Raw genomic sequence first — 19032 nt, 5'->3', positions numbered from 1 at the left:
GTGTCTACAGACGTCCTGGGGAGCGCTTCGCTGACGTTAACGTTAGACAACGTCACCGGTTCGGTGGTGGCAGCGTCATGGTGTGGGGCGGCATCTCTATCCACCACAGGACCCCCCTCTATGTGGTGGATGGCAATCTGAATGGAATCCGCTATCTGAATGAGATTATCTGGCCGTTGGTTCTCCCAGGCCTTCAGCAGATTGGCGGCGGGGCAGTTCTGCAGGATGACAATGCCAGACCCCATCGCGCCAGGGTGGTAACGGACTTTCTCAGACAACAAGGTATCGCCAGGATGGATTGGCCAGCATATTCGCCTGACTTGGCCCCAATAAAGACCGCCTGGGACGAATTAGGCAGGAGAGTTCGGGATAGCCATGCCCCTCCGGCCAACCTTCATGATCTGGGTCAACTTCTTATGGCAGAGTGGCAGGCCATTCCCCAAGAGTTCTTCAGACGTCTGATCAACAGCATGAGGCAACGATGTGTCGAGTGTATTCGCACCAGGGGTGGATTCATACACTATTAAACGAATGTTCTAATGTGTAAAATCCATGTTTGACAACCTTCAACTTTGATAGCATGTCATGTGACTTTCTTGTATACAGTGACGTTTATTTGTGGGGTTTTGTAAATATGGAACAATAAATTAAATTTTTGGTGTAGTTTACATCATCAATCTAATACACTCTGAAACTTATTTGGTTATAAATTTTTGACCCTTAAATTCTTTTGAGTAGTATATTTAGTTAGTTAACTGGCACTACCTATTTCTGAGAATAATCAATTTGCTCTTAGGATCCATGGGGTTACATAATGGGAGTCCAAATTGCCCATAGCCCATTTTCAAACTGTGAGATACATTTTTAAATTTAAAATTGGTTGTATCCGATATCTCCTACGTATAGGTACAGCCCAATGTAGGGGCGTATAGGTCCTTGTGCACCACTCCTAGCATGTGTCTGTTATATGTGATTTCGTGATCACGTTATCAAGTTCTAATATTAGGAATTGGTTTTGATTGGTACGTCTAATGTTTTAGTTTGACACATTTTTGTGTTACTTAAATCAGTGTTGCAAACGTTTTATAAGGCTGAGTCGTAAGTAATAATATTGGCTTTGTTTACCGACACCACTAGAGCACATTGATTCATTAATCATGGGCTATTTGATGTCAAATATATAATATTTTTCAGGGCTCGAAACTCGCCAAAACATATGGTGGCCCAAAAAATAATAAATATATGCAATACAAATATTAATAGTGGCTCATATGTTATCGCTCTAAAGAAGATCAGACAAATAATATTTGGGTGACTAATGCCATTATTTTTAAATATTAAAGTCGCCCAAACAGGACATTGGTCGCATTTGGCGACCTGGCCACAGGCCGTTTTGAGCCCTGATTTTTACATAAAGTCGAAACACGCTACATTTTTGTTTTAGTAAAAAGGGGTCTTTTTATGCACCATCCACAGAATAACACATACCACGGCCTTTGATATACTATTTAGTCTGGGTGTTCTGGCTGGAACAAAAATTAGCTCCATCGGCCCACCGACGGGGATTGATCCCAAACCGACCGCGCATTGAACCAGCGCTTTACCACTGGGATACGTCTCGCCTCGCGTCATTATATCACCAATTTAAGGGGCCAGTTAAATATTACCCCCTCCCCAACCCTCCCCTTCCAGCTGTTGAGGGGGAGACTATATAAATAGTCGTGTTCATATACTTACCTTTGTTCGACACCCAATAGCCGATGTGTGTTTGTGACACCCAATAGCCGATGTGTGTTTGTGACACCCAATAGCCGATGTGTGTTTGTGACACCCAATAGCCGATGTGTGTTTGTGTGCTGGGTGCACTTAGCAAGGAACGCTATGCTCTGCGGTCCTGTCCAACGACCTACCGGCCTCGGTGGCGTCGTGGTAGGCCATCGGTCTACAGGCTGGTAGGTACTGGGTTCGGATCCCAGTCGAGACATGGGATTTTTACTCCAAACCGTGAGTGAGTGCTCCGCAAGGCTCAATGGGTAGGTGTAAACCACTTACACCGACCAGTGATCCATAACTGGTTCAACAAAGGCCATGGTTTGTGCTACCCTGCCTGTGGGAAGCGCAAATAAAAGATCCCTTGCTGCTAATCGGAAAGAGTAGCCCATGTAGTGGCGACAGCGGGTTTCCTCTCAAAATCTGTGTGGTCCTTAACCATATGTTTGACGCCATATAACCGTAAATAAAGTGTGTTGAGTGCGTCGTTAAATAAAACATTTCTTTCTTTTGTCTAACGACCGTGTATTATTGAACTTTCTCATAAACATGGTGACCTCGGTTAACGAGGGATGTCTATAGGAAAGTTAAAGTTTGTTTTGTGTTACATCACTAAAGCACGTTGATTTATTAATCATCGGCTATTTGAGGTGAAACATGTGGTAATTTTGACATATAGTCTTAGAGAGGAAACCCAGAACATTCATTTCAACTTATTTTCGTGCTTATATCCAATTAAGGTTCGAACACGCTGTCCTGGACACACACTTCAGCTATCTGTCCAGGACAGTGGGTTACTTGGTTAGTGGTTGGTGAGAGAGAAGAGGGTGTAGTGGAGGGTGTAGTGGAGGGTGTAGTGGAGGGTGTAGTGTCCTTACACCTACCTAATGAGCCCTTAAGAACTCGTTCTGGGTTGGAGCCGGTACCGGGCTGTGAACCCTGTACCTACCAGCCTATAGTCCGATGGCCTAACCACTGCGCCACCAAGGCCGGTAACCCACAACATTTTTCCTTTAGTAGCAAGGATCTTTTATATGTACCATCCCATAGGCAGCAGTGGCGGATCCATAAAATTCACTGGGGGGAGGGGGCAGCAATGACATGTGGCTGAAGGCCACAAATGTTCCCGAAGGTATTCCTCGGATTCTTCAACGTTAAAAATAAAAAATAAAAATATAACTATCGTAAAATTTAGGCTCCCTTAGATTCGAAACTGGGCAGGATAACACATACCACATCCTTTAATATACCAGTCGTGTTTTGTTTTGTTTTTGTTTTGTTGGGTTTTTTAATCCAGATGTGGGCAAAAATCAGCGTAAAATCCAACCCCACCCTCCTCATTCAAACCCACACACACACACACACGGAAGCCTGTACGCCTGTAGATATATTTGATACAAAGAAAAGAAAAGAAACGTCACTGACTGTAATTAAAGACGCGTGCTCTTTGTCGTGTCGTGTAAACTGGTCTATAATAAACACACCTATGAAACTTAATCAGGACATAGTCACGTGACTTTACAGTGAGTCACGAGTAACTCAACTACTACAAGGAGTGTCGTAATATTATAAACTACCGTATTATCAGGCCCGTAGGACGGATTTTCATTGTTCTATCGTCAGGTTTCCGTATTAGCATTATAAGACATTTTAAAGTCCCGAAATAAAAACTGGCCTGATTATAACGATTTTATCTGATTATAACGATTTTATCTGGGAATTTAATTACTATATACGGGGAGCGAGACGTAGCCCAGTGAAAACGCGCTCGCCTGATGCGCTGTCGGTCTAGGATCGATCCTTGTTGGTGGGTACATTAGGCTATTTCTCGTTGCAGTCAGTGTCCACGACTGGTGTAATAAAGGTCGTGGTATGTACTACCTTGTATGTGGGATGGTGAATATAAAAGATCCCTTTCTTAGAGCAATAAAACAGTAAATAAAAATATGTTAAGTGCGTCATTAACATATATCTTTATTTTTCTTCCCCCGTTTTCAGTTTGTGTTTCCGTTATAGTGACAGATAATATATTGCTGATCCGTTCAGTTGTACGATACTTGTGATATTTAATCTGACTTTAAAAAAAATATGATAACGCTCTCATAACTGTTCGGAGCGGGACGTAGTCCAGTGGTAAAGCGCTCGCTTCATGCGCGGTCGATTTGGGATCGATCCCTGTCGGTGGGCCCATTGGGCTATTTCTCGCTCCAGCCAGTGCACCACGACTGGTATATCAAAGGCCGTGGTATGTACTACCCTGTCTGTGGGACGGTGCATATATAAAATCCCTTGCTGCTAATCGAAAAAGAGTAGCCCATGAAGTGGCGACAGCCGGTTTCCTCTCCCAACATCTGTGTGGTCATTAACCATATAACCGTAAATAAAATGTGTTGAATGCGTCGTTAAATAAAACATTTCCTTCCTTCCAATAGCCGATGATTAATGAATCCATGTGCTCCAGTGGTGGCGTTTTAAAACAAAACAAAGTTCTCTCACGGTCAGAGTACTCAGGCTACCGTAGAACTATCCCAGCTCGCTTGGTGAGTAATTGTCATACCGCCAGTGTTAAATATAGCGTGTTTCACAGACCAGAAAACCTGTTTAGCCCGCGACGCTCTGCTGTGCGACAACGAGGCAAACGAAAAACAGTCTGAGTCGTGATAACATGCTAAAAATAACTGCCACGTAAGTTCCCATCAGGCGAGGGAAATCCCCAAAAGTTAGCAATACCGCGCCGTCATTGGTTGGTTTTGTCACGTGATAACTGGGACTTTCCCTGGTAGGTCGGTGCTTTCCACAGTCCGGACTTGTTTCGTGGGGTTTTACGCAAAATGTGATTTGTTTTTCCAGGACTCAATGATTCGGAAACGGTTTGTATCGACCTTGAAAAACTGTGACCTCAATTATGACAGCTGTTTTAGTTAATTACTCACCAGGTTTCAGTTTATCGAGCGCAACAAGAAAACAAGTCGCCATGTCATCGCAAGACGATATGGATGCGAAAGAGCACGCCGATAGAATGGCGGCCGCGGAAGCGCTGGGCGCGTTGTCCTCGGTTGCCGTGGTAAACCATGCGGGGAACCCCCTCACCCACACAAAACGGACTTCTAATCGTACTAGTAATTCCAAGAGTGTGGAGAATGGTAAAACAAGACGGAAATCGAAACGCGGTGACGCGGAACACGAAACTGTTAAATCTAGGTCACGGGTGAAACCGCCCAAGACTGCCAACAGCGACAAGCCAAAACGAACGACGCAAAAAGAAAGTAGATCCGCTTCCCCAAAACCAGGGGCGGCCGGTGATAGGACAAAAAAAGCTAGAAAAACCGGAACTAAGAGTTCCACACGTGGAGATAATATTGATGAACTTAAAGCACCCAGTGACACCAGTAAGCAAACAGTGTTTGAAATACCTTCATTAAGTACTTTTGATACGGGTCAGTTTTTAAAGGTTCCCGCCCAGCCCATCATTCCATCCCTTCCCAGCATCCCTTCCCTTGTTTTACAGTCGTTCACCGTTCCCAGTTTGAGTTCTCTGCCGACTCTTCGGAGTTTGACTTTTTTAAACGATATCGAAGCTGGACCAGGAAACTTTAAATCGATTTCCGACACAGCGAGAGCCGATGGCGCCAGTGCAACGGCGACAGAGACCACCAGCAAGACGGACAAGTTCCTCCCATTCAAGAAACGTCGACTCGTTACCGGTGACAACCCAAGAGACTCGAGTCCGACTCCACATTCCAACAGTAATGGCGGTGGCGAACATCAGGATATCCAGTCGGAGAAAAAAGGTGAATAATGTTTATCAGATCACCTAGTTGTAAAGCGCTCACATATAAAAGATCCCTTGCTGCTAATCAAAAAGAGTAGTCCATGAAGTGGCGACAGCAGGTTTCTTTCCTCAATATCTGTTTGGTCCTTAACCATAGGCTCCGATGCCATATAACCGTAAAATAAAATGTGTTGAGTTCGTCGTTAAATAAAACAATTCCTTCCTACCTTCTATAGGTTACCAGATCTGTATTACGTAGTAACCTGTACATGGGTAACCAAACACATTGCTTGTTTCGATGTCAATGTATGTGCACCGCCAAAAGCACATTATTATTATTTTTTACCTGAAATAATATGTTTTCATTTTAATTGTAAGTGAAAACAGCTGTACATGTAATAAAAGACAAACAACAGATATGTGCTGAATAACCATGGTAGATACTCTCGACTGAATCGGTCATTCATGTATGTTTTGCTTCACCGGTTTTCAGTATTTCTTCAACAACTTTTCCCCAGTGTACGTTTTGTCATACAGGTATTTGTTGTAGCAGTGATTGATTCAGGACTATATATATATATACACCCATATATAAATATATATATACCCAGGGGAGGCGAAGGGAGGGGCAGTGTGTGATGGCAGGGGGGTTGGGTACATCTTTGGGGAAAACATTTTAAACCTAATACACACAATGTGACATGTGTCTTAAGTCCACTTTTTTGCCTAAATGTTAAATTGTACTTTTTGTTTTGGTGTCATAGTGAATCATACTTTTGGTTGTTTTTATTACCCTGGGTAATGGTAATACCCACATGTAATGGTTAGTTGATAGTGAGAGAGACTTTGATGTAGTGATTTTACATACACACTCACACACTTGCACACACACACTCACACTCAGATATACACACACACACACACACAGATACACATACACACGGATACACATGCATACACACATATATACACAGATACACTCCGATACACACATACACTCGGATACACACGCACACACACTCCGATAAATACACCTATACACACACACTCGGATACACACATACACTCCGATACATACACCTACACACACACACTCGGATACACACACACACACTCTGATACATACACCTATACACATACACACACTCGGATACACACACACACACTCCGATACATACACCTATACACATACACTCCGATACATATACCTATACACACACACACTCCGGTACATACACCTATACACACACACACTCCGATACATACACCTATACACACACACACACTCTCCGATACATACACCTATACACACACACACACACACTCTCCGATACATGCACCTATACACACACACACACACACATTCCAATACATACACCTATACACACACACTCCGATACATACACCTATACACACACACACACACACTCCGATACATACACCTATACACACACACACACACACACTCCGATACATACACCTATATACACACACACACACACACACACTCCGATACATACACCTATATATACACACACACTCCGATACATACACCTATACACACACACACACACACTCTCCGATACATACACCTATACACACACACACACTCTCTCCGATACATACACCTATACACATACACACACACACACATTCCAATACATACACCTATACACACACACACACACTCCGATACATACACCTATACACACACACACACTCCGATACATACACATACACACACACTCCGATACATACACCTATACACACACACACTCTCCGATAAATACACCTATATATACACACACACACACTCCGATACATACACCTATACACACACACTCCGATACATACACCTATATACACACACACACACTCTCCGATACATACATCTATACACACACACACTCCGATACATACACCTATACACACACACACTCCGATACATACATCTATACACACACACACTCCGATACATACACCTATACACACACACACATACCTCTTGCCCTCATGTCTCTCACACCTTCCCTGCTTTCTCTCCTCTCCTTCCTCTCTCTTTCTCTCTCTCTCTCTCTCTCTCTCTCTCTCTCTCTCTCTCTCTCTCTCTGTTTGTCTGTCTCTATCTCTGTCTGTCTCTCTCTCTCTCTCTCTCTCTCTCTCTCTCTCTCTCTCTCTCTCTGTGTCTCTCTCTGTCTCTCTCTCTCTCTCTCTCTCTCTCTCTCTCTCTCTCTCTCTCTCTCTCTCTCTCTCTCTCTCTCTCTCGCTCACTCACCCAAATATACATTACCTATATGCCAATCTTGAAGAACATCCTCCTGACCACATTATTAGTATAGATATCCACATTACAACAAAAATAAATATATATAGTGAAACTCCTCTACAACGGACACCCTCTGGACCAAGCAAAAAGTCTGGTTTCAAGAGGTATTCGGTTTAGAGAGATACTCTTCAATATCTAGATATTCAGAGTGGCTGCAAAAAACCCAAAACAAACCATGTCTATATGTAGGTCAGATGACCATTTTCCAGGAAACGAACAATACAGAACCCACTGGCTGTCTCAAATGATTGTGTTAACAGAAGCTTAAAGAATAGAATGCATGTATATCTCTACATCTGTATATACCTGCGCAGTTCACGTTTATGTGTGGCTAGTGTATGTCTTTCAACAAGGAAATAAAAACTAACTACCCCTATTGCGCATACACTTTGTATGTGTAGGTTTGTATGTATAACAGGGAAATACCTCATCTATTTTTAGATTGGGGATTCCACTCTTACAGTGTATTTGTGAGATGTTTCCCAGCTTAATAATGTGTGTTTACCTAATTGCGAAATACTGGTTGACTAATTCAGTAAATGTATATTAATTAATTCATACAATCATGTGATACATTAATATCTAACTGATAGTATTATAAAAAAAATTGTCCTCTTGTAATTGCAAAATATCACTTTCTTTCTTATGATGAAAAACTTATTTATTTATATATTTATATATATTGCTACATGTACCAAGTGATTCAGGTTAACATATCTGTGAAGAATTTGTCTATCTTTAGTACTGGAATTTTTCATGTGAAAAAATCCCTTGGTTATTTTTAACACATAAGTTTTTTAAGTTGTATAATTGGTAGGCCTATCATGAAGTTGAGATTAGTCAAATATGAAATGTGGATGGTTTCCTACTTAAGTTTGAGTGTTCAGATTTAAATATAGTTATTACATGTATACAGGTAACCATTCTTGTATTGTACACTATGTATGTGCCTGCTGATATGTTTATGTTCTATGATGGACACTGGAATCAGAAATAGAAACTTGAAGATTCTATCTTAACTGTGGACAGTAAAACATGAAATTCTACTGGTTGAAACTGAAGGTTTGACTTTTAATTGTGGACAGTAAAACATTTTCAAATTCTACTGGATGTGGACAGTAAAAAATTAAATATTAATAGAAACTGAATGTTCTACTTTTAATTGTGGACAGTAAAACATCTTCAAATTCTACTTGGTGCGGACAGTAAAACATGAAATGTTAGTAGAAATTGAAAACATGGAATTATACTAGTTGAAACTGAAGGTTCGACTTTTAATTGTAGACAGTAAAACATTTTCAAATTCTACTGGGTGTGGACTAAAACTTTAAATATTAGTAGAAATAGAAAATTCTACTTTTAACAGTAAAACATGGAATTCCGCTAGTTGGAACTGATGGTTACAGTTTTAACTAGGCAGTAAACATGACATGCTACTAAAAACTGAAGATTCTACTTTTAACCGGACAGTAAATAAAAAAAAAAATTCTATTGCTTGAAACTGAAAGATTTTACATTTAACTTTGTGGATGGGATGGTAAAACATTTTGAAATTCTATTGCTTGAAACTGAAAGATTTTACATTTAACTTTGTAGATGGTAAAACATTTAGAAATTCTACTGGTAAAACTGAACATTCTACTTTTAACTGTGGAAAATAAAACATGAAATTCTACTAGAAGAAACTGAACATTCCACTGTTAACTGGAAAGTAAACATACTGAAATTTTACTGGTTGGAACTGAAGATTCTACAGTTAATTGAACAGTAAAATATTTTGAAATTCTACTTGTAATTGAAAGATTTTATATTTAACTTTGTGGATGGTAAAACATTTCAAAATCCTACTCGTAAAAACTGAAGGTTCTACTTTTAAATTTTAATAGTAATTTTTTTTGTAATTCTACTGGTTGAAACTGAAAGATTATATATAATAATTTAACTCTGGATATATAGTAAAACGATTTTTTAATTCTACCAATATAGACTGAAACATTCCACCTTTTTCTTAGTGAAACATTTTAGCACATATGGAAAAATGTTTCCTTTATACATACATGTACAGCCTGTACATGTAAACGGACAAACATATCTCGGAACGTATTAAAATGTCCATTTCGAGTATGAAAGAAGAATTTTACAGACGTTTGGAGGAGAAAATTTGCCACTTGAATTGGAAATACCGGGCTAAATACCGGATGACATCGGAATTGTATGATCGTTGTGTCACATGCTGCAAGACTCGGAAAGGAAAACGGGTGCCAGGCAGTGATGGTCATTTCAAAAGCTGGGCATGTAAGATGTTTGATGTTGTTGATGGAGACAGTTTGATCGAGAAGAAAACAAGGAAATGCATTGTGAAGTTTGACGACATTTTTCTGCGAATTTCCAAATGTCACAATGAGAGTGGCCATAAACAGTTGAAGAGATTGTGGCAATTGGTATGTAATTTATGTTAATGAATGTTAATTTATGTTAATTATTTTAATTTATGTTTAATGTATGTTAATATATATTTTAATTAATATGTTTAATGTATGTTAATATATAGTTTAATTTATATGTTAATACATACATGTATATGTTAATTTATGATACTGTAAATCAGGAAATGTTAGCGAGCATAAAATTTGAGGAAATTGAGCGAGGCTATATATATCTATATGGAATAACTGGTTACTGTCTTAAGATATTGGCTTTATCCTGCGAAGGTTAGAATGGTGAATACAGCAAGACTCTGCTGAGAGCCGAACTGCATTAACCATTCGGCCTTTGCAGGATAAAGCCGATATCGATCTTAAGACAGTAACCAGTTATTTCATTTATCCTGCAATCGTATGGGAATAGTCAGAAAATTATTATTTATTCAATTTTTTTTGTACACAAGTAGAGTATCGTCAACCTAGCAAGGCTTTTGCCATATGACGTCATACAAGATACATGATGTCATTTTTTGTAAGACACTAGCTACATTCTGTCACATTCAAAAAGCGTTCTAGACTCTAATTCATAAATAAATATACAAGTTTTGTATTGTTATCACAAAACTAAAAGTTATTTGTATTTAATTGTACTTAAACAAATTATTTAAAGAGTATGTTTATTGAAAATCTAGTCTGAAATACTCGAGTCGTGTCGGGCTTATGTCACGTGACCTATATTTTTGGTCAATGACTGAAAATATAGAGATTTATCTAGTCATCATATCTTGCCAATGTATACAGTGATTGCAGGATATAGAGATTTATCTAGTCATCATATCTTGCCAATGTATACAGTGATTGCTGGATATAGAGATTTATCTAGTCATCATATCTTGCCAATGTATACAGTGATTGCGGGATATAGAGGTTTATCTAGTCATCATATCTTGCCAATGTATACAGTGATTGCTGGATATAGAGATTTATCTAGTCATCATATCTTGCCAATGTATACAGTGATTGCGGGATATAGAGGTTTATCTAGTCATCATATCTTGCCAATGTATACAGTGATTGCTGGATATAGAGATTTATCTAGTCATCATATCTTGCCAATGTATACAGTGATTGCGGGATATAGAGGTTTATCTAGTCATCATATCTTGCCAATGTATACAGTGATTGCTGGATATAGAGATTTATCTAGTCATCATATCTTGCCAATGTATACAGTGATTGCGGGATATAGAGGTTTATCTAGTCATCATATCTTGCCAATGTATACAGTGATTGTGGGGTATAGAGATTTATCTAGTCATCATATCTTGCCATTGTATACAGTGATTGTGGGGTATAGAGATTTATCTAGTCATCATATCTTGCCAATTAAAAATGTAGCTAGTTTCCTCTAATGACTACGAGTCAGAATTACCAAATGTTTGACATCCAATATAGCCCATGATTAATGAATCCATGTGCTCCAGTGATTTCGTTAAACAAAACTAACTTTTTTTGCCATCGTTGAGATATAAATCGCCGTAGTTAGAGAACATCACCACCAGCCTTGGTGGTGTCGTGGTTAATCCATCGGACATAAAGCTGGTAGGTACTGGGTTCACAGCCCGGTACCGACTCCCACCCAGAGTGAGTTGTATCGACTCATTGGGTAGGTGTAGACCACTACACCCTCTTCTCTCTCACTAACCACTAACAACTAACCCACTGTCCTGGTAGGTACCGACTCCCACCCAGAGTGAGTTGTATCGACTCATTGGGTAGGTGTAGACCACTACACCCTCTTCTCTCTCACTAACCACTAACAACTAACCCACTGTCCTGGTAGGTACCAACTCCCACCCAGAGTGAGTTTTAATGGCTCAATGGGTAGGTGTAAGACCACTACACCCTCTTCTCTCTCACTAACCACTAACCCACTGTCCTGGTAGGTACCGGGTTCACAGCCATGTACCAGCTCCCACCCAGAATGAGTTTTAACAACTCAGTGGATAGGTGTAAGACCACTACACCCTCTTCTGTCTCATTAACCACTAAACCAATGTGCTCTAGTGGTGTCATTAAACAAAACAAACTTTTTAAAATAGTAAAAAATTACCAAATTATCAGCCTGTTGGCTTAATTCATAGACAAATTAATTTTGAGAGATTTTGACACCAATTAAAATTATACAACCAAAAATGAATTTAAAAATTATGTGAACAAAAATAGCCACAAATGTTGTCCTTGTTTTTGTGGAAATATGCATTAAAGAGATAAAAATCAGGTTTTTTTACTATCTTGAAAAGCCCTAAAATGAGTTGGGGAAAAGTGGCTGATAAATTATTTGACATCCAAAAGCTGAAGATTAATACATCAATATGCTCTAGTGGTATTGTTAAACATAACACCTTTTTTGGGGGGGTTATATTATTGCAGGTTTTCAACAAATGGAGCTACATCAAGTACGAGATGGTGAAGATCTTTTTTGAAATCTGCCCACAATGCACCAGTAAAACATCATCAGCATCATCAACTTCACGAGAAAGAAGCAGTCTACATCGTGCATCAACATCTACAATCACCTCCAACTGTATGGCATCACAATACTCTGGTGCGTGTGGTACAGCTTTGTCAAACTCAGTCTGTACAGGTCAGTTGTCCTGCTCAGTCAGTACAAATCTTTTGTCCTGTCAATCTTCTGGAGTTTCGGGAGATATTTTCTTGTTACCCCACGATGTTGATACCTCTTTGTCTCATAATGCTGTGGCCACTTCGTCAGAGTTAACAACAATTACCTCTAGTCCTCTAGATTTCCTGTTTTTGAACAGATCATTAACACCAGCATCACTCTCATCCAGCGTTTCTAGACTAAATAACTTTGAAACGACAGAAACTAATTTTTGTTCTCTGAATACGTTCGCGGTGAAACATTCCTCTCTAGTTCCGACACCCAATTCATTTACAGTTCCGACAGCATCAACAGCAACAGCAGCCATGATAGTCTCTTCGGCAGCAATACCAGTGACAGAGGCCTTAATAACAGATACACCAGTAACACTGTGGGATGCAGCATCAACAACAATCACACCAGTGACAGAGGCCATAATAACAGATACACCAACAACACTGTGTGATGCAGCATCAACAACAATATCAGTGACAGAGGCCTTAATAACAGACACACCAACAACACTGTGGGATGCAGCATCAACAACAATACCAGTGACAGAGGCCTTAATAACAGACACATCAACAACACTGTGGGCAGCAACAGCAGGATCATGGGCAGCAGCAACAACAAATATACCAGTTTTGAGTGAAGCAGCAACAACAGCTACAATATCAAATTCAACATCATCAACATCTTTGACAGCAACATCAGTAACAACAGCTACACCAGTTTCGTGCACAGAAATGGCAGCAGCTGCAGTGATGGATTCAACATCATCAACTACATCATCAACAAGTTTGGCAGCAACATCTTTAACATGGGCAGCATCAACAGCAATGACTAACAGTACACCAGTAATGTGTGCAGAAACAGCAGCAGCAGTGATGACAGATACTTGTGCTGTATCAACACCTTTTTGTTTGTCATCAGCCACACGGGTAGCAATGTCTTTAACATGGGCAGCATCCAGAACAAGGGGAGAAACACCGGCCACAGTAGCATCAACAGAATGGGCAGCAACGTCAACAATGATAAGAGAAACAACACCAGCTACAGCATTACCATCACCATCATCATCTTTTTCAACATCATCATCAACAACATCATTTTCAACATCGTCATCATCATCAACACAATTATCCTCATCATCGGCTGTATCACCATCATCAGTAACAGTGCCAAGAAATACAGTTACAACAACAATAGCAGCGGCCATCAATTCTACTATCCCGCGCTCGGCAGACATCATTGTGCAGACACCAGACATGGCTGACACAAAACTGCTATCTTCAAGGTCAATGTCAAGGTCATTGTTGAAATGTTCCAGGCCTTCACTAGATGAAGCATTACTCCAAAGAAAACGATCAAACCGAGACGCAAGGTCACATTTAGCAGATGAGGAACCATCCGTCAAGAAACGATCAGTCTCGCTTCCAGGTATCAGGATTGGATTGGATTGGATAACATATTAACATGCCTATATCCAATTAAGGTTCAAGCACGTCTCTTCCGGGCACAATCTCTGACTTCAGCAGTAACTGGGTCCGGGACAGAAGGAGGTGGGGGGTAGAGTTGAAAATGGGCAGAATTTTGAAAATAGCAATTAGTAAAAAAAGTTAATAGAATTTTTAAAAATAAAATAAAAGGTTACAAACCAAAAATAAAAAGAATTGACGTAGCCCAGTGGTAAATCTCTCACCTGATATATGGTCGGTCTAGGATCGATCCCCGTCGGTGGGCTGGCTGATTTTTGCCTGAATTAACCGAGAATGCCCACATTTGGAAAACAACATTTAATTTTAAAATGTGCATTACTACCAAATTATCGTTAAAGCCAGTGCACTATGATTGGTATATCAAAGGCCATGGTACGTGCTATCTTGTCTGGGATGGTGTATATAAAAGATCCTTTGCTACTAATGGAAAAATATAGCGGGTTTCCCCACTAAAACTGCAGTATATGTCAGAATTACCAAATGTTTGACATCCAGCCGATTAATATGTCAGTGTGCTCTAGTTGTGTCGTTAAACAAAACAAACTTTAACTTTGCATTGCACTGTGAGATCACATTTGTGAGAGTTTAGTGAATTAGTCCCCAGGTTGTTACTATACTCTTCAAAAGAAGAAACGCAAAACCACATTGTCGTAACATTTGGAGAATTGATTTAATTATTGAATGGTGAGTCCGATAATTACCAAATGTTGCAGGATTGTTCACAATTCACTCTAGTCCATTGTGAGTAAGTGATAGGACACACCACCAAGGTCAAGGTCATCTGGAGTCAATACCGGGTGTGGCCTCCGCGTGTGTTGACAACTGCCTGGCACCGCCTGCCCATTGAAGCAACCAGAGTACGGATGACGTCCCGGGGGATGGTAGCCCACTCGGCCTGCAAGGCTGCTGCCAGCTCGGGCAGGGTCTGGGACTGTGGTTGTCGCTGTCGGAGGCGTCGGTCCAACTCGTCCCATAGATGCTCAATTGGGTTCAAATCCGGTGATATCGATGGCCAAGGAAGGACATTAATGTTGTTGTTCTGTAGGAAAGCCGTTGTGAGACGTGCTGTGTGAGGCCTGGCGTTGTCATGTTGGAACACTGCGTTGGCGTTGGCCATAACTGGAACGATGTGTGGCCGGAGGATCTGGTCAATGTAGCCCTGTGCATTCAGGTTGCCCTGCACGTGGACCAGGTCAGTTCTGCCAGTGTGTGAGATGGCTGCCCACACCATGACACTACCCCCGCCGAATCTGTCCACTTCCTGCACGCAGTTTGCCGCATAACGTTCACCACGACGCCTATACACGCGACATCTTCCATCATGACGTCGGAGCAGAAATCGGGACTCGTCACTGAACCACACCTGTCTCCATCGCAGTTGAGGCCATTGTCGATGAATCTGGCACCACTGCAGTCGGAGTCGACGGTGTTGTGGTGTTAAGATGACACCTCGAACTGGACGTCTGGCACGAATTCCTACCTCACGTAGGCGGTTCCGTACGGTCTGGTCGGATATCCTGCGCAAACCTGGTATTGCTGCGGCTGTGGAGGTGGCAGTAGTCAATCGTTCCCGAAGGTGGCGTACCCGGATGTAGCGGTCCTGCCCGGGGGTAGTGACCCGTGGTCGACCGGATCTAGGGAGGTCACGTGTTGATCCATGTTGCTGGTAACGGTCCCACAGTCTGGAGATGGTGCTTGGGGACACATGGAATGCCCTGGCAACGGCCGTTCTGGATTCGCCTGCGTCTAGTCGGCCGATGGCATTGTTTCTCTGCGGTTCACTGAGACGTGGCATGTCCTGGATTGTCAACTGTCGGCCAGATACAGATAAGCGAACACCCTGCACTTTTATACTGTCGGTGTTCATGTTGCACGTGCAGACAACGCACGTGCAGTGGTGAAATGGTTTGCACGTGGCTGCGTTTTTGCGAATATTCACATTTTGGAACTTTATTGTACAGTAGCTGCGTTTTATCGAATGTAACCGTGGGAATGTGTTTGGGACATGCAATGACCTTATATTCACAAAGCATGAACCGGTAGGAAACATAAAATCGGAGTTATAACCCATTTGTACCCTTTTGCGTTTCTTTTTTTGAAGAGTATACATTGTATGTTAGTTTAAGGTAGATAAATCTGTTTTATACTTAGTTATCTCCCTTTGACCACCAGGTAAATATGTATGAATGTACCGGCTCCCACCCAGAGCTAGTTTTAACAACTCAATGGGTAGGTATAAGACCACTACACCCTCTTCTCTCACAACAGCCACTAACAACTAACCCACTGTCTTGGACAGACCGCCCAGATTGCTGAGGTATATACCCAGGACAGCGTGCTTGAACCTTAATTGGATATAAGCACAAAAATAGGTTGAAATGAATGTAGTGGGTGCAGCCAACTTTAACAAATTTGATGCTGACCTCGGTGGTGATGTGGTTACGCCATCAGACACAAGGCTGGCAGGTACTGGGTTCGCATCCTGGTATCGGCTTCCACACAGAATTAACTTTCACAGCTCAATGGGTGTGTGTAATGCCACTACACCGACTTCTCTCACTAACCACTAACTGATTGTCCTGGACAGACAGCCCAAATAGCTGAAATGTGTGCCCAAGACATTGTGCTTGAATCTTAAAAGAGACTATCCATGGTTTAGGGCTGTTCACCAGTTACATAGTACTGGGGTGGGGTGGGGGATGGAGGAGGCAGTGTTTCTGCTAGAAAGAAATTTTTCGGTTTGGCGCTATGGAATTAAATGCAGTCACAGTCAACAGGGGGTATGGGGGGGGGGGGGGGGGTCACCCCCAGAAAGAAAATGGGTTACGTTTAGGGTTTAAAAAATCATACAGTAATGATAGGAATAATAAAATGAGCCAAACATTTAGGTATGGCACCATGCCCGTTTGACCCTCTGGCAGAAAGCCAAGGAAGTAGAGTGTTTTCTGGCAGAAAGCCAAGGAAGTAGAGTGTTTTCTGGCAGAAAGCCAAGGAAGTAGAGTGTTTTCTGGCAGAAAGCCAAGGAAGTAGAGTGTTTTCCTTACACAGTTGGCAGGGCATGGTAGACAAAACATTTTTGGGGGAATTTTCACCTGTTTCAGGGCATTTTTTTTTCATTAAAGACAAAAACATTAATTGAAATTAAAATATAATATGCTTAGCTTATGTGAATGGCAAGATATATAATTAATAATACATTTTTAAAAATGTTTCATAAAGGCAATTTTAGAATTAATTTTTGGAAAAGGCTTGTTTAATCTCATGGCAGCATGGTGCAGATTAAGACAAGATGGCGCTAGACTATTGAGGCGTGGTGCCGCTCCATGCTGAAACAAGCCAGGGAACACACTACGGCATCACGGGACACACTACGGCATCACGGGACACACTACGGCATCACGGGACACACTACGGCATCACGGGACACACTACGGGATCACGGGACACACTACGGTATCACGGGACACACTACGGTATCTGGGACACACTACGGTATCATGGGACACACTACGGTATCTGGGACACACTACGGTATCACGGGACACACTACGGTATCACGGGACACACTACGGCATCACGGGACACACTACGGCATCACGGGACACACTACGGCATCACGGGACACACTACGGTATCTGGGACACACTACGGTATCACGGGACACACTACGGCATCACGGGACACACTACGGCATCACGGGACACACTACGGCATCACGGGACACACTACGGCATCACGGGACACACTACGGTATCTGGGACACACTACGGTATCACGGGACACACTACGGCATCACGGGACACACTACGGCATCACGGGACACACTACGGCATCACGGGACACACTACGGCATCACGGGACACACTACGGCATCACGGGACACACTACGTCATCACGGGACACACTACGGCATCACGGGACACACTACGGCATCACGGGACACACTACGTCATCACGGGACACACTACGGCATCACGGGACACACTACGGTATCTGGGACACACTACGGCATCACGGGACACACTACGGCATCACGGGACACACTACGGTATCTGGGACACACTACGGCATCACGGGACACACTACGGCATCACGGGACACACTACGGCATCACGGGACACACTACGGTATCTGGGACACACTACGGTATCACGGGACACACTACGGTATCACGGGACACACTACGGTATCACGGGACACACTACGGTATCACGGGACACACTACGGCATCACGGGACACACTACGGCATCACGGGACACACTACGGCATCACGGGACACACTACGGTATCACGGGACACACTACGGTATCTGGGACACACTACGGTATCACGGGACACACTATGGTATCTGGGACACACTACAGTATCACGGGACACACTACAGCATCACGGGACACACTACAGTATCATTACGGTATCATGGGACTTGTTATAAAACAATATTAGGGAGGGTGTTTTTTTAAAGGCGCAGACCCTAGTTTCAGCCCGTAAAAAGGAACACTAAGTTTGGTTAAGTTACAAACCTGTAGTTACACATTTGGATAACGTTACAAGAGAGTAAAACAAGAGTGTTACG

General features: G+C 41.9%; 1 protein-coding gene across 1 annotated transcript in view; it reads left to right on the top strand.

Moving 5' to 3' along the window:
* Positions 1-4565: 4565 nt before the first annotated feature.
* LOC121386219 overlaps positions 4566-19032 on the top strand; it is a 54755-nt gene continuing 40288 nt past the window's right edge. Inside the window, exon 1 of the mRNA XM_041517051.1 lies at positions 4566-5561. Within this exon, the coding sequence (XP_041372985.1) occupies positions 4676-5561 (886 nt within the window). The 5' untranslated portion in view covers positions 4566-4675. The remainder of the gene's footprint in view (positions 5562-19032) is intronic.

Source organism: Gigantopelta aegis, chromosome 12 (genome assembly GCF_016097555.1).
Source record: "Gigantopelta aegis isolate Gae_Host chromosome 12, Gae_host_genome, whole genome shotgun sequence".
NCBI classification, from domain to species: domain Eukaryota; kingdom Metazoa; phylum Mollusca; class Gastropoda; order Neomphalida; family Peltospiridae; genus Gigantopelta; species Gigantopelta aegis.
The sequence above is the reverse complement of the archived record's forward strand: the minus strand, read 5'-3'. Positions and strand labels throughout refer to the sequence as shown.